Source organism: Hypanus sabinus, chromosome 12, assembly GCF_030144855.1.
Source record: "Hypanus sabinus isolate sHypSab1 chromosome 12, sHypSab1.hap1, whole genome shotgun sequence".
NCBI lineage: Eukaryota > Metazoa > Chordata > Chondrichthyes > Myliobatiformes > Dasyatidae > Hypanus > Hypanus sabinus.
In genome coordinates, this window is record NC_082717.1 from 50,860,661 (window position 1) to 50,882,705 (window position 22,045).

A 22,045-nucleotide genomic window follows, 5' to 3' on the forward strand; every position below is an offset into this window, starting at 1 on the left:
AGCATGAGAGGGCACAGTTTTAAGGTGCTTGGAAGTAGGTACAGAGGAGATGTCAGTGGTAAGTTTTTTACACAGAGAGCGATGAGTGTGTGGAATGGGCTGCCAGCGACGGTGGTGGAGGCAGATATGATAAGGTCTTTTAAGAAAGTCCTGGATAGGTACATGGAGCTCAGAAAAAGAGAAGGCTATGAGTAACCCTAGTTAATTTTTAAGGTTAGGACTTGTTTGGCACAGCTTTCTGGGCCAAAGGATCTGTATTGTGCTGTTGGTTTTCTATGTTTCTATGATTTTAATTGGAATTCAAGCAACAGTGGAATGTTGGTGTCATTATAAATGCTGAGTTCCCAAAAAAAAAACAATCACTCTCCATCCGGCCACTGTTACTTCCCTGGGTGGCATCTATACAGTCCTAGTAATCTGCAGGGTACTTCACTCTGTCTATAGCTATATGCTAGTTTTTGGCTTCTTCAAAAAACCCAGATGTTTGCTTGTGCAGAAAGAGAAATTGGCTCTCAGTTACCTACTGCAGAGCGGTTCGGTGCACAAGTGTAACGGTGGCCATCACTACTTACAGGTTGGAGCTGACATCTACAGGTTAGTGCTGTATTCTCACAAGCTCCTTGACAGTCTACATTGATTGGCACCAGTCAGCTAAGTGTATCATTTTGCTGACCTAATAATAATCATTGCCAGTTGTTTGAGTGAAGAGCTCAGCAGAAGCCACCAGATGGCCTTACCCTCGCTGGAGCTGGAACACATCTATCCTTTTGCTCTTTCTTGGATTACCAGTAATTCACTCCAGACCACTCACATCTCTAAGCTGCCTTGCAATCATACATGGAGATCCTGGGATCTTAGTGGGGCTGCAAATGCCAGATTGTGTGAAGTGGTGTCTTCTTCACCACAGCAGGGGAAAAGTAGGGTGAATGTGAAGGGGGAAATAAAAGATGAAGATTAAATCACCTGTGCCTGTAATTTACAATTGACTCTGGGATGAAGGGAATGTGGAATGGAACAAGAGGAATTAGGTATAAGGATACCATTATCTTCAATTATCCCTGCACCATAACTATGTGGCACCTGTACCAATAATAGCCAGCACTCTCTCCTTCGGGTCAGTGAGCCAATGAGCATGTGTTTGTTCCCAACTGGTTTGTTGCCACTGGCATCGGTATTGTGCTGTCTTCTCCTGCAAGAGAATGGGAATTGTGTTAGCGTATCAGGTAATGTGTCCAGGTGACATGCCTGCCATGGTGAATTTCCAGCAGTTTATGGAAGCTGCGAGACTTGGTGGGGAAGTGAGAGTAGCAATAAGCACACGAGCACAAGGAGTCCTGCTGGAGATTGTTGTTAGTTGTTTGATGGGGTGTGTGGCATAAAGCGATGTCTAAAACTAGTGTTGCAAATGGTGAAACATCAGATCTCTTGGTGTAGTCAATCATCATAAAGTTGTAAATTTCCTGAGGCTCTGCATCCACAGCAGCGGCACTGATTTTCAGTGAAACCTCCTCCCACTGTCATAACCATGAATCAGACACACTCTGTGCCCCTGTGGATAAACACAGCCCCATCTTCTCGCCATCTTATTTACCAAGATATTCTTCAGTGCAACTTGAGGGAACAGAGAGGGAGTCCTCCATGTTATGGCTGTGAATGATGCGCAGCTTTCCTTTAATTGGTGCAAGCATGACTTTAAACAGCAGTAGCTAGCTGGCCGTAAACAAAACTGAATCCTATGGTTATGCATTAAGGCAATGAAGTGCTGTTAGCTGCCTGGGCACTGAAATCATGACAATGAGTTGAGAGCATGAATTCTGTGAACATTCTGGGTGAAACAGGCACAGCTTAATCTTGCTCTGCAATCCTGCCATGCATTTTTCAGTTCAGTCTCTACACCAAACTCAGTCTCACACAACATGCTTAGCTGTTTGTATGTTCCTTCCAATAGTTGTATTTTTCATCAATGAGAAAATACATGCATATCACATTTCTGCAAGGCAACTGTTTGTCCTCATTGAGTAAATCATAATCTAACAAATATCTAAGGTGAAAGTTTGCCCAATCTCTATAATACGCCTCACATAAAGAAATCCTTGTATGAAAGCTAACTGATAACAAGCTGTTAGTTTTGTTCCTCCTGTTATGTATTTCACTGAACTACTAAGCTTGAAAAGCAGAAGCAAGTACATTTTATGCAAAGGGTAACAGAAAAGACATATGTATTTGCTTACAGATCTTGTATATTTGGTTAATATTTATCAAGATTATAGGGAAAATGAAAATGGTATCCCACAGGGAACACATTATTTCACGCATAGTTTATGACACACTGCATGATGTAATTCTTGCTTAACATGAGAGAACAATCAAGAACATTAGAAGCAATATTTGGATTTAATTTCCAACCATAAATTCAAAATTCCAATGTCTGTCAGATATGGGCACAAACAATGAATTGTGCAAAATGGAATTTACACAGAACAAAGTTGGAATTGATGTTTTTAATCCCAATTCCAGACTGTTCTGTATGAAAGTTTGACTTATTCCTTAAATTGAAAATGCACTGCATATCGTTGAGCTATTGCACCTTAATCAATTTTATCATTCCTAATACAGTTTTCAGCAATGAGCACTATCTTTTTGACAACCCTAATGAGCACTCTCTGATCCCTTCCACCTATCCAATTTTGTATCTAACTGGCTTGCTCTTCATGGATCACCCATGATCTCAGTTTCCAGAGCAGCCTACCATGCAGCATCTGGTCAAAAGCCCTGCTGAAGTCCATATCAGCGATGTTTACCACCCTGCCCTCATCAACCTGCTTAGTAAGTTCTTCAAATAAACTCAAATTCATGAGGCACTATTTTCCACATACAAAACCAGGCTGACCAGTTCTAATCAGTTCATGCCTCTCCAAATACAGATAGATCTTGTCGATCAGTTTGCCCTTCAGTAACTTATTCATCATTCATGTTAAATTCAGCAGTTCCCTGACTAGATTTTTTTCTTGAATAAAGACACAATTTTAGCCATTGTCCAGTCTTCAAGCACCCTACCCAGAATTAATAATAAAAAAAACTCTGCCAGCACCCCAGAAATTTCTTTCCCTGCTTCCCTCAATATACTTGGTCAGTCTCAGAGAATAATGAGTCTCAAGACTGCCCATTCCTTATCATTTCAATATAAGTGTGTTTCAGGCCATCTTATAGTCCCTTTGTGCCCTGCTGATTTCCTTCTTCAGTGTACTCTTACATACCTTAGTCTCAAGAGACTCATTTCATCTCAACTGTCTTGATCTGATATATGCTCCCTTCTTTTCCCAACCAGACCATCGATATAACTTACCAGGCAGTGGTTTCTAACTCTGCCAGCATTTCCCGTTGCTCAAACAGAAATGTGTTGGCCCTCAAATCAGTTGTCCAGATGTCCCTTTACCTGCTAAGCCACCACCAATCAAGATTTGCAAGTTCCTGTCTAATGTAAAATTACCCTTACCCCAATTTAGTTTAACTTGTGGACTACCTTATTTCCTTCCATATTAAAGTTATAATACTCTTTCCTGGATATACTGAATAAGTTCTGCCCCATCTAATTTTTCTGCCCTGTATCAATCCTAATCAATAGCTAAAAATCCCAATGCTGTCACAACCATATTGTTTCTACACCTATTTGCAGTCTCCTTACATACATATTTGTATGTATCACATCATCAAATTCTTGAAATCACAACTGACCAGAAACTCAATGAGTCAAGCTGCATGAATACCATGGCTGCAAGAGTAGGGCGCTTACTCGCACTTTGTGGCAAGTAACTCACCTCCTGACATTTAAAAGCTTCTAAACTATCTTGAAAACATCTTGAGAATGTTGGAATACTCTTAGCTTATCTAAATGAGTGCATAACTAACAAATCAGAAAAGCTTCAACATCATCCAGGACAAAGGAACCCACTTGATAAACATGTCATTAACTACCTTCAGCAATAAGTCCCACTACCACCAGCTCACAACTGCTGCAGTATCCATGATATAAAATGCACAGATATTACTAGTTCAGGTTACTCTGACAGCATATCCTAAACCTGTGATCTTTATCACCAAAAATGAAATTGGCAAAAGTTGCATGGGCACACCAGCATATACATGTTCCTCCAAGTTGCACACCATACAATGCTGACATATGTTCCCAGTCTTTCAGGACAGTTGGGTCTAAACCCTGGAACTCCCAACCTAATAACACAGTGGGAGCCCCTTCAATTGGACTATAGTTTCAAAAATGCCACTGGATTTAAAATCATGACTATAAAGAAGAATACCAAAACACCTCAACTGAAAATTTTATTAGTTCAGGAACTCATTGACCAAGCATTTATCAATCATCAGCAGGTCGGGCAACATCTGTGGAAACAAACAGTCAACGTTTCGGGCTGAGACCCTTCATCCTGACGAAGGGTCTCAGCCCAAAACGTTGACTGTTCACTTCCATGGATGCTGCCCGACCTGCTGAGTTCCTCCAGCATATTGTGCATGTTGCTTTTGACCTCAGCATCTGCAGAGTATTTTGTGTTTATGTATCAATTATCATTATCAATTTAATATGAAATATACCTCATTCAGTGATTATAGCCATTATAAAAGATTTGAAAAATGGGAAAGAGAGGGGGTGAGAATCATAAAGTTATACAGCATTGAACATGTCCTTTGGCCTGACTTGCCCATCCAACCAAAATGTTTTTCTATGCTCATCCCACTAGTCTGTGTTTGACCAATATCCCTCTAAACATTTTGTATCCACCTATCTGTCCAGAATTCTCTTAACACTGTAATTGAATCCACCTCTTTCACCTCCTCTGGCAGCTCACTCAAATCCCATTTAAATCTGTGGCTAACTACCTCAACTTTGCTTCAAATAACTTAATAAATCTCTATAATATCACTCATCCTCCTTTGCTCCAGTGAAAACAGACCCAGATTATCCATTCCCTCCATATAACTCAAGCTCTGTGGTCCAGACGACATTCCTATGTATGTTTTCTGTACTCTCTCTCTCTCTCTTTCTATATCATAGTGACCAGCAGTGTACACAATATTCTTCAGTATGGCAGAACCAACATTTTGTCCAACAGTGTCACAACATCCCAACTCCTATACTCAATGCAGATGACAGCAAGCATTACGTATGCCTTCCTTATTACTCTGACTATCTGTGTCACTACTCTCAGAAAACTACATTCTTGTACCCCAATGTCTTCTTGTTGAATAAGACTCCCCAGGGACCGCCATTCACTGTTTATTTCCTGCTCCAAAATGTACTATTTTAAACTATTGTGGGTAAAACTCCATCAGTCATGACGCTCGGTCTGCCAGAGAAAGCAGGATATCCCAGTGGCCACACTATTTTAATTCCACGTCCCATTCCCATTCTGATATGTCTATCCATGGCCTTCTCTACTGTCAAGATGAATCCAAACTCAGGTTGTAGGAGCAACACCTTATATACTGGCTGGGTAGCCTCTAACCTGATGGCATGAACATTGACTTCTCTAATTTCTGTTAATGCCCCTCCTCCCCTTCTTACCCCATCCCTGACATATTTAGTTGTTTGTTTTACTTTCTCTCTCTGCCCATCACTCTGCCTATTCTCCATCTCCCACTGATGCTCCCCCACCCCCTCCTTTCTTTCTCCTGAGGCCTCCCGTCCCATGATCCTTTCCCTTCTCCAGCTCTGTATCACTTTCGCCAATCACCTTTCCAGCTCTTAGCTTCATCCCACCCCCTCCGGTCTTCTCCTATCATTTCACATTTCCCCCTCCCCCCCACTACTTTCAAATCTCTTAGTATCTTTCCTTTCAGTTAGTCCTGACGAAGGGTCTCAGCCCAAAATGTCGACAGTGCTTCTCCTTATAGATGCTGCCTGGCCTGCTGTGTTCCACCAGCATTTTATGTGTGTTGTTTGAATTTCCAGCATCTGCAGATTTCCTTGTGTCTGTCATTCCTTTGTTTACTCTCAAGTCAAGTCACTTTTATTGTCATTTCGACCATAACTGCTGGTACAGTACATAGTAAAAATGAGAAACCTTTTTCAGGACCATGGTGTTACATGACACAGTACAAAAACTAGACTGAACTACGTAAAAAAAAACAACACAGAGAAAGCTACACTAGACTACAGACCTGCACTGGACTGCATAAAGTGCACAAAAACAGTGCAGGCATTACAATAAATAATAAACAGGACAGTAGGGCAAGGTGTCAGTCCAGGCTCTGGGTATTGAGGACTCTGACAGCTTGGGGGAAGAAACTGTTACATAGTCTGGTCATGAGAGCCCGTGCCTTTTCCCAGACAGCAGGAGGGAGAAGAGATTGGATTGTATGAGGGGTGCCTGGGGTCCTTCATAATGCTGTTTCCTCTCCCAGTTAAGCTAGATCCTATGTAAACCAAAACAACATTTGACATTGTCCACTATAGCAATTAAGTAGTGTTAGAATTTTTTTCCTGTAATCTTAAGTTTTAGTTAACAAAATATAGCATATATGCATTCAGATGCTGGACAACAGGCATCTTCAGCTTGCTTAATATTCAGATTATTTCATCTTTAGCTTTCCTTGAATATTTGCAAATTATGTTGACTATTTGCTATCACAAGACTGAAGTGATTTTCTCTGAAAAACTATTTCCTGGATTTGTGGGATCAGAGATATTCATGAATATTAAATCCAGAGCCATAACTTTAATAATTTGTATAATGGGATTTGTATGCACTATATAATGTGCTTCATGTCAGTAATAACAGATTCTGGGTATGACTTTCTATTATAAGGTAAAAGGAAAATAGTTCAATCCATGATGGAAATTTTCTTCTGAAGATGTGAATATCAAGGTATTTGTCAGTTGAGGTCTAGTACTGATTTTGCCATATCCACTCACCAAAGTTGGATAGTTGAAAGCTGAGCACTTAAACAAGGTGCAATATATTGATGCTGATGCCAAATATCCAGCTGAGCTGTAGTATTATATAGATGTTGGTGCAATGGAATGAATAACTCTACAAAATTAGACTTAGTATAATTATATACAAACTATGCATGGGTCACCTCAAAGGGAGGAATAATTGCCCGGTTTGAAACTGGCAATTGCCCATGGCCCATTATATTCTGATTATTAAAATTAATTTCATAGGAGCCCATCTCTGAAATTTCACCTACCTGAGCATATACAGTGGATGTTTCCGATTACTCATTTTTGCCATTGCAGGAAATTCCATACTGTTAGTTATATTTACAATGATGATAATATAGTTCAAGGGGTCAGCTTGGTCTCAAAGTGCATACAGTCACTTGATGCTGCTTCTGATTGTAAATTGCATTTGAGAATGTTCAACATTTTATGAGCCAAGCACTTAAAAGTAGATGGGAGGGCAGTAGAAAGCTTAGAGCTGTGCCTGATCGAAAGAGAAGTTTAAGGTCAAAACTGTACTCTTTAATATAATGCAGATCTGATACACTCCTGTGTCAGAATGAGGAAAAAGTCCTGGGGTAAATTAATAAAGTAACATTGCAGACATACTCTAAGGAAATACTATTTTTCAGAAAGTCCTATCTCAGGTAGGGAAATACTATAGTCTTGAAACTGCACCCCCCCCCCCCCCCAACCCCACACCCCACAGGAACATGCACTAAATTACTGGATTCACACCAGATGTCAAGGATTGAGTTTCACCTGCACACGACATATAGGGGTGGAGAAAGCTACGTAAAATAGGTGTGCATAATTTCAAAGCACCAGCCCGCCTGTATGAAGCCCTGGCATATGTTGGAACACTTAAAGCAGTGTTCCTTAAATGGAAATTGATGCTGGCAGTATTAGCATTTATTCAGGACACAATTCAAATAGTGCTGGAGGTGGACTGGAGCAGCCAGAGAATTTCTTCTATGTTCAAATGAATATCATTTGATCAAAGGTGGGCAGCCTGGGAGAGAATTGGAGCATTTTCCTACTCAGCACAAAAAACATCAGAGGCCTGAGCTCCAAAAGATGAGATATCTGGCCCATTTGTAAAGCAGAGAGAAAAGTCAGCATGGAAGAAAAAATGCCAATGAAAGCCATTAGCAAGTGTTGAGAATGGCTTTAATATTGAAAATTACTTCACAGCTGGCCACAGAAATGTGAGCCTGAGGACCAGCTCCCATGCTATATGACTATGAGAATCCCTAGATTCTTTTACAGCAACATCAATAACAATGATGCATACCATTAAAGAAATGTGAAGGGCATTTTCTTTTAACAGAGAGTTGTGGGAGCCTGTAATGTGCTGCCTGGGGTGGGTAGCGGAGGCAGAAACATTAGGGACTCCTGAGAGATGTTTAGATAGCCACGTGAATGCGAGTGAAATGGAAGGATATGGACATTGTGTAGGCAGAAGGTTGGCCATTTGATAACTAATTCAATTGGTTTGGTACAATTTCATAGGCTGAAGTGCCCATTCCTGTGCTGTACTATTGTGGTGATATCACGTGCAATGATGTGCCAATACATAATTGGACAGAGCACTGAGCATGCGCAGGATTGCTAGAATGTTCCAGCACATGGCTGGGTTAAGACATGTTTATTACTGTAAATTAAAGTTCTCTAATTCTTCCAGAATATGATTCTTCATTGTTAACCCATGGTACGTTTGAACATAAGTGACATAACATGGTGTCAGGAGTGGTTCTGAAAGAATAGTACGGGAGAATCGAGAATCAAAGATAATCAAAATAAAAAGAAAATAAAGTTTGAACTGTAAATGGTAAAATGGAAGGGTTACAACCCCCATCAAAACTTCAGCTGACTGACAATGTAGCTGAGAATTGGAGGATATTCAAGCAACAGTTTGAACTGTACTTATTGGCGGTTGATTATGAAGAAAAATCGGAGAAAACCAAAGCTGCACTTCTGCTCCATGTAAACAGCAATGATGCAGTAGAGGTATATAATAATTTTGTCTTTGAAGATGGAGATAATTTCAATTTAAAGTCAATAATGGACAGATTTGAAGTATTTTGTGTACTAAGCATAATTTAACGTATGAGTGATATAAATTCTACACATGTGCGCAGAGAGCTGCTGAAACAATTGATCAGTATGTTACTAAGTTAAGAAAGCGTAGTAGAATATGTGAGTTTGGATTGCTCACGGACTCTCTCATTAAAGATATAATTGTTTGTGGCATTCAAGATAATGCTCTGAGGGAAAGGCTGTTGAAAGAGCAAGATTTAAATTTTGAAAAAGCTTTGGCACTTTGCAAAGCTTCTGAGACTGTGACATTGCAGGCTGAAGAGCTTTCTGTCGAAAACTGCAATGTAAACGCTATAAAAAAGCGTGAATACATCAAGAAATATAATAATACGTCGACAAAACCGACAGAGAGCAAGACAACATTGGAAAGAAGAAAGTCATGTGATCACTGTGCGCAGGAACATCATCCAAATCAGTGTCCCACATATGGCAAAGTTTGCAATGGCTGTGGTAAGATTAATCATTTTTCATGCAGTTGTAAAAGTAGAAAGAAGGAAAATAAAATGTAACAACTAAATGCTGTGCTTGAAGATGAATGTGAGGAATTTTATATTGACATGCTTTGTGAAAATAAGCAAAGTGAGAATGACTGGACTATTCCGTTGCAAGTGAATCAAAACAATATTCTGTTTAAACTCAATACTGGAGCGCAAGTAAATGTTCTTGCAGAATCTGAGTTTAATGCTTTAAAGCCAAGACTGAAGTTACATCAGACAAATATAAAAGTGAGTGGGTATTCAGGTGCAGATATTCCAGTTAAAGGAACATGCGTGGCAAAGCTATCACACAAAAATATTGTGCATACGCTTTCATTTGTGGTCATGCCAAAATTTTACAGGCAATTCTGTGTTTATTTGCCTGTGAAAGACTTAATTTGGTGAAAAGAATTTTAGTCCTGGACAGCGACACAGAGTCAGAATACAGTGACTTGATGAAAGAGTATGAAGACTTGTTTAAAGGGCTTGGTTGTCTTCCAGGAGAGCACTCGATTAGAATTGACCACACAGAGCAACCCGTAATACATCCATGCAGAAAAGTACCTTTTGCATTACGTCAACAACTGAAAACAGAGCTAGACAGAATGGAAAGGCTAGGAGTCATTAAAAAAATTGATGATCCAACTGAATTCGCTTGTCATTGTTGATAAGAAAAATGGAAAAGTGAGGATTTGTTTAGATCAAAGAGACTTGAATCGGGCCATTAAATGAGAACATTTCAAATCGCCCACTTGTGAGGAAATTATGGCATAGTTTGCTAATGCAAAGTATTTTAGTAAATTAGATGCATCCACCGGGTTCTGGCAACTTAAATTAGATGAACCAAGTTCAAAATTGTGTACCTTTAACACTTCTTTCACCAGATTCTGTTTTCTTAGGCTTCCTTTGAGAATTGCATTAGCTCCTGAAGTGTACCATAAAATCATTCACATGTTATATGAGCACACTGAGGGCGAAGATACATCCTTGGATGATATTATTATTTGGGGATCAACTAAACAAGAGCATGACACCAGGCTCAGTCAAGTGTTTGAGGCAACACACAAGGCTAATTTGAAATTGAATAAAGAAAAATGTCAGCTAGGAGTGACTGAACTTACATTTGTGGTGATGTCATCAGCAAAGAGGGTTGCGCCCTGATCCAGTGAAGGATTCTGCTGTTGAGAACATGCTAAGACCGCAATGTAAAAAGGATGTTCAGAGGTTTATGGGAATGGTTAGCTATATGGGAAAATTTATACCCAATCTCTCAGAACTTGCTCCAATGAGGCAGCTGACAGAAAAGAGCAATGAATGGAGCTGGAACCATGAACAGGAGAAGGCTTGGCAAAATCTCAAGAAAATACTCACAAAAGAACCTGTTGAAATTCTATGATGCTGAGAGACCCGTCAACATCTCATGTGTTGCGTCTCAAGCAGGCTTAGGGGCAGTATTACTCCAAAAAAATGATCAGGAATGGCTACCAGTGGCATATGCATCTCGTTCATTATCTGATCCAGAAACAAGGTATACCTCAGCAAAGAATTGCTCAGCATTATGTTTGCTTGTGAGAGATTTCATCAGTTTGTGTCAGGGCAATCTGTTGATGTTGAAACCGATCATAAGCCGTTGATTGCATTATTTAACAAACCTTTAAGCGACTGTCCTTCGCGAATTCAACAAATGATGATCAAATTGCAAAGATATGCGTTAAATGTGTCATGCACACCTGGAAAATTCATGTATACGGCTGACACACTTTCCAGAGCTGTGCATCCAACAGCAAAAGACAGTCACAGGAACTTTATTGATGTTCAGGTATTTATTGATGTGGTCATAGAAACTGTACCTGTTGCTCCCAAAAAGTTGGAACTGTTGCCTCTTGAGGCAGAGAAGGACAAAATTCTCTATCAGGTAATACAAATGGTGTTGGATGGATGGCCAGATAATAGGCATGACTGTACCTCAATAGTACAAGATTATTGGAACCACAAATCAGAACTGTCTGTTGTGGATGGGATATTGTACAAAGGTAGTAGAATTGTTATATCCAAAAGTCTCTGTAAAGAAATGCTTGATAAAATTTGTGAAGGCCACCTAGGCATTGAAAAATGTAAGAGAAGGGCATGGAAAGTGATGTTTTGGCCCAGGGTGAATCAAGAGATTGCAGAATTGATGTCTTCTTGTCAAATATGCCTTAAGTATTAACCTAGTAACCCTAAGGAGCTACTGCATCCACATCCGAACCCTCATAGACCTTATCAGAAGGTAGGCATTGATCTTTTTATAACTAACAACAAAGACTATCTATTAGCAACAGATTACTACTCATTGTATCCTGAAGTGTGTTTTCTGGGCAGAATGACTGCAGAAAATGTAATTACATGCATGAAATCAGCTTTTTCGAGACATGGTGTACCTGATGGAAGTTCTCACAGACAATGGTCCACAATTCAGTAGTGAATGCATGAAACATTTTGCTCACGAATAGGGCTTTGTTCATACAACATCTAGTCCATTTTTCCCTCAGGCTAATGGATTAGTTTAGAAATTGGTAGGAACTGTCAAGAAACTGATCCACAAAGCAAAAGATAGTGGAAGTGATTTTTATAAAGCCTTGTTAGCCTACCGAAGTACTCCACTTGAATATGGATTTTTCCCTGCTCAGCTCTTGATGGGACTACGTTTGAGATCTAATCTGCCAATGGATGAGAGCCTTCTGAGAACAGAGGAAGGTGAACAAGTGAAAAGATGGAAAGATGAACACAAAGTAAAGTAGAAAATATACTTTGATAGATGTTCTTGTCCATTACCTGAACTACATCAGGGAGATGAAGTAAGAATACAAGGCAAAGTGAACACATGGACACAGAAAGCTACAGTACCTGAAGAAGTACAACCCAGATCATATATGGTCCAAGCAGAGGACGGAGGAATGGTAAGAAGAAATCGCAAAGACCTCAAGAAACAGCCTACTTCAGAGATTCAGTTAACGAGACAAAACATGTAAATAATAACAAGGAAACACAAGAACTGTGTGTACCACTTAAAAGGTCTACTCATGCTCGTAAACCCACAGAGAGACCGAGAGAGACTTGTTGAATTATGTATTGGCTTTGATTAATGCTGTTAATAGTTTTTCTTTTAAGGAAAGGAAGATTTGGTGATATCATGTGCAATGATATGCCAGTACATGATTGGACAGAACACTGAGCATGCACAGGATTGCTAGGATGTTCCAGCACGTGGCTGGGTTAATATGTGTTTGTTTATTACTGTAAATAAAAGTTCTCTAATTCTTCCAGAATATGATTCTACACTATTAACCCATGGTACATTTAAACAGAAGTAACGTAACAACTGTTCCATGTTCTATGTATGAAAACCCTTGGCTTCCTTCTTGGCCAAAACCCACAGCATACTGATTTTGCAAATGCACACTGCAGTGCTACTTACCCACTGGCCCAAGCCAAGACACATTAGGTGATTCAAATTAATCAGAATCAAAATCATGGGTTTCAAGTTCCCATCCTGTGACATGTGTATTAGGAATTTACCTTGCAATGCCATCACATGCAGCATTAGAAACACTTTGTGTGTGCATTTTAGATTATTGTATTAAGGTGGTGAACCAAAAATCATCCTTAGGTTGTTATATTAAGTATAAATATTAAAGGGAAACTGACCATGAGTTACTTTAGCTATTACCCAATTGTCTAATATGTTAGTATCATCCTCCCAGTCTGTCCTTTTGGTTTGCAATCTTGTCTCTAATAATTCAACAAAACACTTGTAAGTGAATTAGTGCTTTAAAAGTATAATTATTCTCTTAGAAATAACTCCTGCATAACCCTAAAGTACAAACACACATATTGACAGTACAGTATGAAATTTAAATATGATTTCATTTAATTATGTCCACAAATAAAATAATAAAAGATACAGAGATAACATAGTTCCATTTATAATTTGAGCTGTGAAATAAATGTGTCTGAAAAATCCATGACTGGATGGTATTTCCTCCCTTTTGAAAATGAAATCTGTGGGTTCCTCTATTTAACTCACATTTAGCTTTTTTCTTCAACAGAATTCAGCAGCACAGAAGCTTCCTTACCGCACAAAAAGAGCACTGATCCTCAAAAGTTTATCTTTAGTTACCGGTAATTTGCGCATTTGTGAGTAAAGTAACGTGCAGAAGAACATTCGAGCTAATTCAATCAGTATGAAAATATACTCAATTAGTTGGGAATAAATTCAGAATAAATTATTGGCAAGCCTGGCTCCATTGTTTGAGAAATATTAAGTTTGTTTTGAGGGTGACAGCACAAAATCACATTTATGTTAAGAAAAGGCAGCTGATGCTACTTTTTTAAGGTGTAGAAATATGTTAATTCATAGCATTCATTGCAAAATGCATTGTAAGTTTAAATTGATTAAGAGAAGCCATTAGATAATTTGGTTATAATCTCAGAATCCTCTTGGCAATCTAGCCATAAAAATCTCATCCTACCAGAGTAATTATTAGAAAAAAAGTCACAATCCTTTCTCTTTCTACATTTTAAAAACCTTGAAATGTCATGCAAAGAAGTTATTTTTCCATGCATTATCTGAAATGCATTTAAAGTGGAATCATGCATGTTGAATTAATCTAACTCTATTTGTCCTTCTATCCCACCTCTAATGTGAAATATACAGGGTGTAAAAAAATATTTCCTCATATGGATGTTAGGAATATCTATATTCCATATTGTAAGACCAATCACATTAATCTTTTCAAATGGCATACAGCACACTATGATATCTCACGTTGCTCGAATTTACCTTGCACTTAACAAAGACGTGCATTATTAATTAAGGACATGCACTTAACAACTGCAATTGCGCGCACATTTCACTGAACATAACTAAGTCTGTTTGCTAAATGTTATTAAATCTGTGAAAAAGACTTTCTTAAGGAAAAAAATGTGTTAAAACATTTTTTAACACCCTGGCAACTATCCTATGATTCTCTAATCCTAAATTACTATACACATTCTCAATTTCTTGTTATATAATTGAGTCTATGAGGCAATTCTACTTCCACAAATTGTTTCAAAAGTAGAAGAGGAAGAGTGAAAAAGCTTTGAACAGCAACTTACTGTTATTACAGTTAGTCCTGATACAGTCTAGATAGGGAAAAATAGATGAAAAATGAAATTATATCCTTCAAGGTAATAGCTGCAGACATCCAAAAAAATCGCATTCCACCCTTCCGGGGACAGACACATGCAAATGTGGCCATTTTATGGATGAAAATAATATTTACTATTAAAAAATTTTAATAACAGAATGGTTTTTGCACCATACATTTATTATTGGGTCTACTTACTTACATTAAATAAAGCATAAGAAGGCCAACAGCAAACAACAGCTACAGGATTCTCAAACCAAGATGGAAATAATATTTTTTTTCACGTCAAAGATACTTGACCCAGACAAGCCACAGACCTTTCCTCATGTGTGAAAGAACACAACTGTCCACTTAGAAAATAAGCAGTGCTCCATCATACTGGGGTACAAGCAGTAATTTGGCAAGATCAAATGTCTTTGACCACTGTTAGATTCTTCAAAGGCTTAAAACAGAACTACATTTTTATATTCCACACATTAATTATGCATTTTGTGATAAGATACAATGGAACTAAACAAATGATGTACTTGGTGGTGGGGTGGGAGGGAGCGCTAAAGCTAAATTTGCCTAATGTTTAAAATCACCAATATTTAGATATATTTTCAAAAATTATATGTTGCAGTCATTAAAATGTTCAAATATATTCCCCCTTTGCATTCAAAAGAAACAAACCCTAAAACATAGTACAAGACAGATAAAATAATTTGGTGTCTCCTACTTTTAAACAACACAACATTTATATGCATGTCCAACAGTGAATAAGATAATCTAAAATGCCCTTGAAGAATTTGAATCTTAAGAATTCCAGGTTCATGTTCATGTAGCTGAGTTTGTCATGTGTCGTCAACCGCAACAGAAAAGTGGTTGCAAACAGCCAAAGACCAAAGTGTGCACACCTCATTACAAGAAATGCTATACTTTTTGAACACCTCAACAATTATTTTAAAACATACTGATCGTTAAGCAAGAAAATCTGTACACCTGGATTGATAATGATAACTCATAAATCCAACAGGAGATGCATGCAGTATTTCTACAATCTAACATTCAGGAAATAGAATGTAAACAGACATTCCATTATTAATATGGCCAAGTAGAGAAATTCAATGTGTTTTTTTTCCATGACTTAAGTGTTTTACTGTATGCTGCATGAAATAGATCAGTTGTAGCTTATTAAACAGTGCCCTGAACAGTCAATCTAATTTTGCAAATTATGCAGAAAAGTCATTGCAATATAGAGATTTAGTGAGAGAACGTGACTCAGGCAGAAATCTTCTCTATGTAAATATCTAAGACTGATTCAGGCCTAATAAACTAGGCAAAAATCTAGTTTCCTTCTAAAACTACATGTGATTAAACTTCTGTAGAAAAGACAAAATTGATGATTAACTTAGGCTATTATTCAATTTCAGATATACTTTTTATTTGCAGGGATGTATTCACAAAATAAAAAATTTAAGACCATGCACTTTAAAGTCCACGCGAGGACCACTGGCTTGAATTAAGAAATGCATTAATAAAGAAAATAACAGCAAAAAAACCCAAAAAAGTCAGAGGGTAAACAAGATGTGGAAGCAAACAGAATAGCCATTTGCTTACGAAACAAAAATATTGAGGATTTAAATAGGCTATACAATGGCTGAATGTTGATGGTTCTTGGGTTTCTGGGGTCAAAAGGCATTAAACTTAATTTTTCAAGATTTCTCACCTTTGTTTTTCACCTTCTGTTCTTTCAAAATAGTACTGGTGCTGTTCAGTTGATAGACCCTACATCTCTTTTGTTTTTGAAGATAACAAAAAGACTTATTCATAACATTTTCCAAAATGGATAGGATTGTTTCCTCAGTGCTGCATTATTTTGCTTCAAATTCCAGTGAACTACTTCCATACAATATTCTGTTCAAATGGTATCAAAAAAATATTTTGGTGGTAACATTTAAGTCTGATGATTTCTGACAATGTACTTTGAGGCAATGGCTAAAAGTGTCTGGCAAGGAAAATGATGAAATGATGTTAATTCTTTTTTTCTTGAAATAATTTGATTGATCTATATTAACAGAGAGGCTCAGCTGCCATTATAAAATTTCTCAAGCTACTTGAACTAAACTCTTCTAATTCCAAATATTGGGTAATGTTATAATGTTACAATCAAGAATGATTTCAAAGAAGAGAGTTAATTTCATATATCACATCCTGTAAATTTGCCACACATCTGACCACTTTGAAAAGAGATTTAAGTTCCACATCTGGGAAAAATTTCCTTATGATGAAAATGACACATTTCCATAACTTCACTGGAAAAGAGGGAAATGATTCTTTCAGTGAATCTATTATATTTGCTTGTATGATCGGAAGAAAATAAACAATGAGGTCATTGCTGTGCAGTATAATGCAGTGAAATAGGCTTCACAATCATTAGATGTTAAAAATCATTCATTATATCAGATGGTTCTACACTGACCATTAGAAATGAAATAGAGACATCAGATTTCATCAGCAATTCAATTTCGTTTTCATCAATTTTACTGGAAATGGCATTGTATACAAATGTAAATGCATTCAGTAAATGAACAGTGTAAATTATTGTTTTCTTTTATGCATATATTCCTACTTCTCTATTATTCTCAAATAAAATGATTTAATTGAGACTAAAGCAAGCATTTTCACTGTAAAAGAGGCTGCACATTCTTGTTCATATGGCTGTTTGCTAAGGGCCGCAGACCTTGGTCTTTGAAGGGTCATGTACCATCTTTTGATTCAAAAGTAAGTGCATAATATCACAACAATATAATAAAAATGAACGAGTAAAAGATAAACATGATTGAATAAGACATGGTAAAAGCCACATTTGTTACAAATAATGTAAAAGAACTAGCAGAAGCCCATAAGATTATACACATGTTGAAAAAATAATTATTCTATTATTCTGTTCAATTAAAATATCTTCTTTCTGTACATTTTATGAAATAAATAATGATATTTTCTGTTAAGTATTGTTTGCAAATTTAGAGATGGTCCTCACTTCTTATAACTTACAAATACAATTTTGGCAGGAGTGATCGCTTAGAACTGGAAATTACAAGCTTTCTCTCTAATCTACTCTCATCTCAAATATATTTTTGAATTTTTAAAATATTTCTGAAGCTGTAAAGACTTAGTATTGCTTGTGGTAATTTACAATCTGAAGCCAGCAGAAAGATTACAATGTTGTATTCTTTCTTTGCCTCTCTATTTTAAACACACTGTTACTTTGTTCACAACAAAGGCATTCCATGTAATAATGGCATACTCAGCAAATCACCAAGAGCGAGAGTAAATGGTTCAGATAATTTCATCAAGTGAATCATTAACTGTTACTCTCTTCACAAATACTGCTTGACCTACTGAGTATTTCTTATGGTTTGCTTTTAGATCAAATTTCCAGCAGGTGTTCAATCAATTGTCATTACTTGTGTACAGTCTGTAAATCATCAACTGGTACTCTGATGTAGATACTATAGCTTATAAAATTTTAAACAGATGGGCTTCTTGAATCAGAGTACAAAAAGATATAAAAATAAAATGTTAAAAAAAGTTTCTAAGGAAGAAATTGATGGAAATAATTTAAAAAACATGCATAAGCAACAAAAATAGTAAATTGGCTTCAATGAGGTCTCAAAAGATGGGTTTATAACAATGTGACAACAAAATTCATTGCATCTTGATTAATCATTTTTCAAAATTGTTAAACAAAATTTGACAGCATTGAACAAATTATTGAACAATTAAAAGATCTCTATGCATAAAAAAGTGATGACACAAAGCACTGATGAATGTTACCTAGGTTGACAGTAAGTTTGACACGACCACCATCAAGTTCCAATCTCAGAGTATCTGCTGAATCTCGGGATGTCGTGGCCATTAAGATTCCATAGGCTCGTTGTGACATAAATCGCAGTGATACATCTTCTGCTTCTGTATGCATTACAACAGGGAGTTGGATTTTCATAAATTTACTTCCATCGTAGCTCAGTATTGTTGCTTCTGATAAGAGAAAGGAAGAAACAAATGAACAGGAAGGTATTTCTTTGCATAATATCTAATTTATATTTTAAAATGCTATTAAGTACCAGGACCTTTATTAATTTTTTTACATACAAGTTTAGGGCTAATAAATAGCACTTTAAATTTTATTAAATACATATTATTTAAAACTCAACATCACAGAATCAGACAATGGCTACAAAGTTTAATTTGTTTATATGTCCACTGAATCCATGCTAGTTCAGAGTGAGTTTATTATCAAAGTACGTACATATCACCATTCATTTTCATCAGAGATTCATTTTCTTGAAGGCATTCACAGCAAAACAAGGAAATATGATAGAATCAATGAAAATTCACCCTTCACCACTCTCTCTCCAACATCCCGACATAAGCTTTATTTTTGATATTTACTTAGCTCCATTTTAATCATCAAAATTGAATGTGCTTCTACTACCAGGCCTGCAGTACGCTCCAGACATTAACCACCCTTCATATAAGAACATTTTATTTCATGTTACTTCTGTATTTTTTTGTTAATTTCCATACCACACAATGATGCAGTCAAGCAGGACACTGTCATAGATGCTCTGGTAGAGGCAGGAAGCTTTGCACACCTCAATCTCCTCAGTAAGTGTAGATGCTGCTCTGTGCCTTCATGACTCGTGATGAGGCCCGTGAGTGCAGGTTAGATCATTTGTTATGTGTACACCAAGAACTTTGTGGCTCTTTACTCTCTGCATGGTAGAGACATTGATGTTTAATGGAGAGTGGTCATCCTGTGCCTTCCTGATGTCCATAGCACCTCTTTTGTCTTGTCAAAGTTGAGATTCAGGTTATTGTTCTCACACCATTTAAGCCTCTCTACCTCCTACCTGTATACTGACTTATCGTTGCTGGCGAGGCCAACCACTGTTGTATCATCAGCAGACTTGATGAGGTTTGCGTTGAATCTGGCGGTGCAGTCATGAGCCAGCAGTGTGAACAGCAGCAGGCTGAGCACAGAACCCTGGGGGGCACCAGTACACAGCGTGATGGAGCTTGAAATGCTGCTGTCAAGTCAAACTGACAGGGGCCTTTCCATCAAGAATTTCAAGATCAAGTTACAAAGAGGGGTGTTGAATCCTACCAAGGACAATTTATTCACTAGTCTCTGAGGGATGATCATGTCAAGTACCAAGCTGAAGTCAATGAACAGCACCCTGGCACGTGCATGGATTTCTTTCCAGGAGGGACAGGATGCAGTGCAGAGATGTTGCTGTGGCATCATCAGTGGACCGATTTGAGCAGTAGGTGAACTGGAAAGGGTCCAATGTAGTTGGAATGGGGGATTTTATAATCTATTACAAGCCACTCAAAGCACTATGTGATTGTTGAAATCACTGATGCAGTGGGGTGGGGGTGGGGTGTAATTGTTCAGGCCAGTTACCGTTGCTCTCTAAAGCACTGGAATAATGTTGGCTGCTGGGAAGCCAGTAGGGACAGTGGACTGCTTCAAAGAGATAGTAAAGATGTCCATTGAGTTCTCGGTTAGCTGTGGCTCACAATCCCTCAGCACCTGAGCAGGTATACTGTCTGCCCCTACAGCTTTGCATTTGTTTACCATGGCTAAGATCCGAAAGAAGCTGTAAATCTAGTCAGTTCCATCTTGGGCACTAGCTTACAAAGTACTCAGGACATCTTTAGGGAGCGGTGTCTCAAAAAGGCAGCGTCCATTATTAAGGACCTCCAGCACCCAGGGCATACCCTTTTCTCACAGTTACCATCAGATAGGAGATATAGAAGCCTGAAGGCACGCACTCAGTGATTCAGGAACAGCTTCTTCCTCTCTATCATTTGATTCCTAAATGGATTTTGAAGCTTTGGACAATACCTTACTTTTTTAATATACAGTATTTCTGTTTTTCGCACATTAAAAAAAAATCTATTCAATATACATAATTGATTTACTTGTTTATTTACTATTATGTTTTATTTTATTTATTAATATTTTTTCTCTCTCTCTGCTAGTTTATGTATTGCATTGAATTGCCACTGCCAAGTTAACAAATTTCACGTCACATGCCGGTGATAATAAACCTGATTCTGACCTCAGCTGTGGTTAAACAGGGTTCCTGTTCCTCAGTGGCAGAGGGGGCTTTCCTTGATGTCGCATCATTCATTGCATCAAATTGTGCATAGAGGGCATTCAGCCTATCAAGAAGGGTGTCACGGTGCACTTGAAATTGGTTATGCTTTGTATACCTTGCCACATGTGCGTCCCTGGATAACACAAGGGTGTCTGTGGATTTTGTCCCCAAGTTGCACGGGAGACCATGGCTCTTACTGATCTTAGAGTCACCTTGACCCCAATCTGAAGGCAGTGTCCCGATCTCTAAGCAGTGCATGAATCTCTGCGGTCAACAATGGTTTCTTCTTTGCCCAGGCAGTGTACTGTTTAATCACAGTAACTTCCTCAATGGACTTTCCCACGCAACCAGTCACCAATCCTGCATTTTGACATGATGATCATAGGCATCCACCTCCCTGAATATTTTCCAATCCATGCTTTAGTAGGCATTCTGCAGCACGAAGGTGGCACCTTCTGGCCAAGTCCTGATCTCCCTGTGAGTTTGTTTGACTCATTTAACCAATGGTCTCTATGCAATGATTAGCAAAATGGATATGTGGTCTGAATATCCAAGATGAGACGGGAGGTCAACCTTGCAGAGTCCATGAACCATAGTAAAGACCAGGTCTCCTTTGGTTAAAATGGTTGGCCACCAGGAAACCCTGCTGTTTGCAGATAGAGCAGAGGTGCTTGACAAAGCAGTCCTGCAATCTAAGTTGGGATCTCACCAATGTAGAGGAGGCCACACTGGGTGCACCAAATAAAGAAGAAGACCCCAATGGATTTGCAGATGAATTTTTGCCTCACCTGAAAGGCCTGTTTGAGGCACATAAATGGAGGTGAGGAGGAGGTGAATGAGCAGTTGTAACACTTCTAGCATTTGCAGGGAAATTAGTGGGGAGGAACGAATGGACAAGGAATCATGGTGAGAGCAATCCCTGAGGAAAGAGCAGTGCGGGGGGGGGGGGGGGGGAGAGGAGGTAAAGATATTCCTATCCACTCTCTCTTCATGATTTTAAATGTCTCTGTCAAATTTCATTGCAATTTCCTCGATTGCATCAAGAAGTACCCCAACTACTACAACCTAATTAAAGGCCTCTCAAGTCTGGAATCAATTTGTTTAATCCCTTCTGCATCCTCTACACATCCTTAATATGCAGAATTGGGCAGAGTACTCTGATTGTGTCAAACCAGTGTTTTAGTAAGA

General features: G+C 38.2%; 1 protein-coding gene across 12 annotated transcripts in view; it reads right to left on the reverse strand.

The window, feature by feature from the left end:
* nrxn1a (neurexin 1a) overlaps positions 1 to 22,045 on the reverse strand; it is a 1,527,797-nt gene that overhangs the window by 787,289 nt on the left and 718,463 nt on the right. For 11 of the 12 annotated variants that reach the window (XM_059985909.1, XM_059985911.1, XM_059985919.1 and 8 more), the window contains 2 exons: positions 18,525 to 18,728; positions 14,674 to 14,700 (listed from right to left, as the gene is read on the reverse strand). In XM_059985909.1, the coding sequence (XP_059841892.1) occupies positions 14,674 to 14,700; positions 18,525 to 18,728 (231 nt within the window). The remainder of the gene's footprint in view (positions 1 to 14,673; positions 14,701 to 18,524; positions 18,729 to 22,045) is intronic. The other variant, XM_059985916.1, reaches the window with a different exon arrangement.